At 45.0% G+C, this 5,000-nt stretch overlaps 1 protein-coding gene across 1 annotated transcript in view; it reads left to right on the top strand.

The window, feature by feature from the left end:
* LOC125040849 (barH-like 1 homeobox protein) overlaps positions 1 to 5,000 on the top strand; it is a 13,703-nt gene that overhangs the window by 72 nt on the left and 8,631 nt on the right. The window contains exon 1 of the mRNA XM_047635609.1: positions 1 to 517. This exon is cut by the window's left edge and continues 72 nt beyond it. Within this exon, the coding sequence (XP_047491565.1) occupies positions 175 to 517 (343 nt within the window). The 5' untranslated portion in view covers positions 1 to 174. The remainder of the gene's footprint in view (positions 518 to 5,000) is intronic.

Here is a 5,000-nt window from a genome sequence, read left to right as displayed (position 1 = left end):
GTGTCGCGAGCCCGCCTGGCGATCGCCCAGCTCTCTGGAGGCACACGACCTTCCACCGGGACAGTTGGAGGACAAGGTTGCTTGGATGCTCCGTCGCCGCCATTGGCTCGGTTGAGGCGTCCACGGAGCGCGAAAGACACTGTTTTCGGAGAAGTGTGTGCGCGGGCGTGGTGCATGATGACCGTGGAGGTGTGTGGGCGGGTGGCGGTGCCCAGCGTATCTCCGGGGGGCTCGAGCAACAGCGAGGGCGGTGCGGGGGTCGACGACGCCCAGAATGACAGGGGCGTTCCAGCCTCGCCCGCCCGCGACACGACCGCCGACCCGCCCGTGCACAGACCCAAGTTCATGATCACAGACATCCTTGCCCAGCGAGGGCCGCCCACGCCCACGGAAGACCAAGGCGAGGGGGGAGGCGCGTCGGCTACGGCCACAGACTCCTTAAAGCGCCTCAATGTCCTGGGAGGTCCGGACGACGACCAGATGGGGGACGACGGAGGCCACCACGACGACGACGACAGTGAGTACCGTGCCACTTGCGGGGGGGGGGGGGGGGGCGAAAAGGAAAGAAAAGGAAAGAGAGAAAACAGACACTAATTTACGATGAATTGCGAAGGGGGGAAGCAATAAATTCGGCGATAAACGGGAAGGAATAAAAAGCAGGGAGGGGAGGGGGCGGGGCAGACGGAGATAAAGAACGAAAGATTACATCGCATTTCAGGTTAGAAAAAAAATTACGCTATGACACATAAACAATTATAAATAGACGAAGTACAAAGTCCTTAAATAGAACCAGGTCATAAACGGCTCTTTACAAGGGGGGGGGGGGGGGAGGGTAAAAAAGATTAAAAAATACAGAACGAGATTGAGAAAGGAAGAATAGAGACAGAGAAAGGCAAAGGCATGCTTAATTATAATGAGTCTTAAATAACTGCTAATTATCACGTCGAAACGAGATGGAAGAAAGAGAGAGAAGTAAAAGAAGAGGGGGGGGGGGGGGGCAATAATTAAACCCGGGTTTATTTTGGACCAAGTTAATGAAGGGTGAATATTTAGGAAGATTTTGCCCGGCTTATCAGAAACGCTGATAAAGTAAACGAAGGTCGATTTGATTCCCAAAACTGGCGAGCCTCAAATAGACCAGCGATCTGGCTAGGCGCTCGCTAAACTTTCTTGTTGAGTCACAGCCTTACTTTTTATATATGCATGACTGCGTGAAGAGATACTGTATACATCATGAATGCACACGCGCGAACGCGCACAAACACATCCACCCACACACACGCTACACACGCACGCACACACACACTACACACGCACGCACACACACACACACACACACAAACACACACATACATGTGTGTATATATATATATGTATATATATAAATATATACACATATACACACATATGAATATGTACATACACAAACATACACACACACACACACACACACACACACACACACACACACACACACACACACACACACATATATATATTTATATTACAGACACACACACACACACACACACACACATATATATATATATATATATATATATATATTTATATATATATATATGTATATATATATATATATCATACATATATGTATATATATACCTACATATATATATATATATATATATATATATATATATATATATATATATATGTATGTATGTATATACACACACATATATTTATACATGTATTCATATTCGTATTCATATATATGGTAGGAGGTCTAGTATTAGTTGACAGTTGAACTGTTTATGTAGTGGTACGTGTATGCGTGAATGTAACTATGTATGCATGCGTGTGTACTTGAGCATGCACACACTTTATAATCATATATTTTTAATATGTTTACTAATTTACATCCGCTGAATATTACACTAAAAATCCATTTCGGTGTAGTCACATGTTACAGAAAATGAAGACAATCTAACTGCAGTGCAACTTTGAATCATTCTCATACTTTATGTTTGCAAACTTCTGCGTTCTAAACATTACAAATAACATAAATCGCGGCAGCCTTCCCTGCACACTCACGCATAACAAGAATGCATTTCCAAAGTTTGTATATACCTACACGCGTCTGTCTGCCTCACCTAACGCAGTATGCTTGCTCTCTCTCCGTGCAGGTCGTATTGCAAGGTGCTTTGGCAAATCCCCTTGATTAGAACACGTGTAATGCGCTCACGACTCACGCCCCTTCCTCTTCTTACCTGTCTGTTCTCTCTCCTCCCCGCTGCCTCCCTCTTCGCTTCCCTAATTCTTCGGTACTTCTTTGCCTCCCTCTCCTTACCTCTTGCTCTCTGTTGCTTAACCTTTTCTCTCCTCTTCTCTCTTTCTCCCTCTCTTTTCATTCCCCCCTTCCCTTCTCCCTGATTTATTCCCTCTTTCTTCCTCTCTCTCGCTTCTCCCTTGTTTTCTGTTTTCTCTCTTTCTCTTACTCCTTCATCCCCTCCCTCTCATTCTGTCTCTCTCGCTCTCTCCCTGTCCCTCATTCCACTCCTCTTCACAAATTCCTCCCTCCCCCTTACTCTTGCTTGCCCCCCCCTACCTCCCCCCCCTTCTTGGTCTAGATACTTGACCCATTTGAAAATTAAAATCCTCCCCCCCCTCCTCCCCTCCCCTCTCCCTTTCAAGTCCTTCCTCGTGAGTGCAATGCAAAAGAATAGCTGTAAATTGTTGCACAAGGTTATCACGCTTGTGTCTCCTCCTCTCCCCTCCCCCCCTTGCTTCACCTCTTCCCCTTGTTCTTTCTCCCCCTTCTGCTCTCCTCGTCTCTTCCCTCTCTTTCCCTCCTTTCCACTTTAAACACTTCTTCTAAACACAATCTCTTTGTCTATCTATCTGCCTGTTTCTCTCTCTCCCTCTCTCTGTCTTCTTTCCTCCCTTTCTCTCTCCTTCCCTCCCTCCCTCCCTCCCTCCCTCCCTCCCTCCCTTTCTCTCTCTCTCTCTCTCTCTCTCTCTCTCTCTCTCTCTCTCTCTCTCTCTCTCTCTCTCTCTCTCTCTCTCTCTCTCTCTCTCTCTCTGTCTCCCCCCCCCCTCTCTCTCCCTCTCTGTCCCTCTTTGACTCCTTTGCATGACCCAGGGACGTAAAAAAAGCGAACATGAAATCATTAGTAATTGCACTCCTTTTGCAACACGAAAAGATGATAATTACACGCGCGGCCATTACAGTTGGTTTACAGTGATTCGTTGAGGCTTCCTGTTAATTACAGTCCTCAGCGTAATAATCAGCGAGCGACCTGTTGTGGGGAGCTTCGTTAAGTACTTTGCCTAATCCTCCTCCCCTCCCTTCTCCACGCCTCCCCTCCCCTCTCCTCTCCCCTCCTTTCTCATCTCCCCTCTTCCCCCTACTTGTATATCTCTTCCAACTCTTCACCTTACCTCTTTTTGTCTCTTTACTTATGTCGTCCCCCATCCTTCTTCTTCAAATTCCCTCTTTCCCTTTACATAGGCACCTCCCTCCTTTTTCCCCTCATCTCCCCTCTTCTCCTTCCCTTTCATATGCCCCCTACTTCTTGCTCTTCAACTTCTTCATTCCCCTCCCCCTATCTTTTCTTAAACATGTCCCCTCTCCTTCCCCTCTTCTCCTCCCCTTCCTTCCCTTTCTTTGCATATGTTCTCTTAAACTTCCCCTCCCCTCTCCTATGTACACATCCCCCCCTCCCCCCCTCTCCTGCAACACATCCCTTCTCCCCTCCCCCCCTTGCATGAGGTTTCTATCTTCGTGACTTTCTCTCTCCCCCATTTCTCCAACACCCCCCACTCTCTGCTTCCCCCCTCCCTGTACACGCCCCCTTCTTCATCAGTTCCCCTCTCCCCCCCCACCTTCTTCAATTTCTCCCCCACATCTACTTACTCTTTGCACCCCCTCCCCCTCCCCTCCAACACTATCACTACCTATCCCTCCCCCGCCGCAAGCGTCCGTACGTACATCGGGCTATAAAGAGACACGCATTCTTATATTCAGCGTACTTGCGTCTTAGCAATTACGGTAAGATTCTTCTTTTTCTCCTTCTTTTTTCCCTCTCTCTCTGTCTGACTGTCTTTCTGTCTGTCTGTCTGTCTGTCTGTCTGTCTGTCTCTCTCTCTCTCTCTCTCTCTCTCTCTCTCTCTCTCTCTCTCTCTCTCTCTCTCTCTCTCTCTCTCTCTCTCTCTCTCTCTCTCTCTCTCTCTCTTTCTCTCTCTTTCTTTCTCTCTCTCTCTCCCTCTGTTTCTCTCTCTCCCTCCATCTTCCCTTTGTTAATTCAATGCTTATCTACTTATTCATTTGTTAATCTATCTATCATTCACGTCTATCTATTTGTTTTTATATCAATTCCTTCTCTATTCAAACATTTATTTAGTTATTTACATATCAACCCTTTAATTATCTATCTCTCTATTCATTTCTCTATTTATTCCTTTATTCAGTAATAAATGTATTTTCTTCCGATATATTCATCTATTTCTTCAGCTATCTATCTATTCGTCTATCTGTTTATTCAGTAGGGGGTGCGGAGGGTGTTAGCGAGGGAACGTATCGTTATATGCTTGACAAAATAATGTTAATATCATTTTCTAATTTCAATACGCGTTAGAGACATGCCAATTAACGTGCAAGTAATTTCTTTGGTGCGTTTGTCATTGTTATTTACTTTTATGTTATTTACTTATGTATCTTTTAATATTTGTTTTACACGGAGGGAGTGTGGGTAGTAAAAACGAGCAAGATTAAATGAGATACAGACTTCCACTTGAAATCCGTGACCTGGAGTCATTTAAATATGCACAAAAACAACAATATAATATCAGCAACATCAATGTACAATTGTACACGTTCATCGGCCATTAAAATAAATAAATAAATATATAAAATGAAGAAAAAGATAATAGCGGATTTAAAAAGGAGGTAAATGTACGCTTTTACTGAAGGACAATAAGCGAGAAAGAGGGAGCGATAGATATACAGATATGTAGATAGATAGTTAGGTAGGTAGGTA

The sequence above is a fragment of the Penaeus chinensis genome, chromosome 29, assembly GCF_019202785.1.
Source record: "Penaeus chinensis breed Huanghai No. 1 chromosome 29, ASM1920278v2, whole genome shotgun sequence".
Lineage (NCBI taxonomy): Eukaryota > Metazoa > Arthropoda > Malacostraca > Decapoda > Penaeidae > Penaeus > Penaeus chinensis.
Note: the sequence above shows the minus strand (reverse complement) of the source record. Positions and strands in the feature narration are given on the sequence as shown.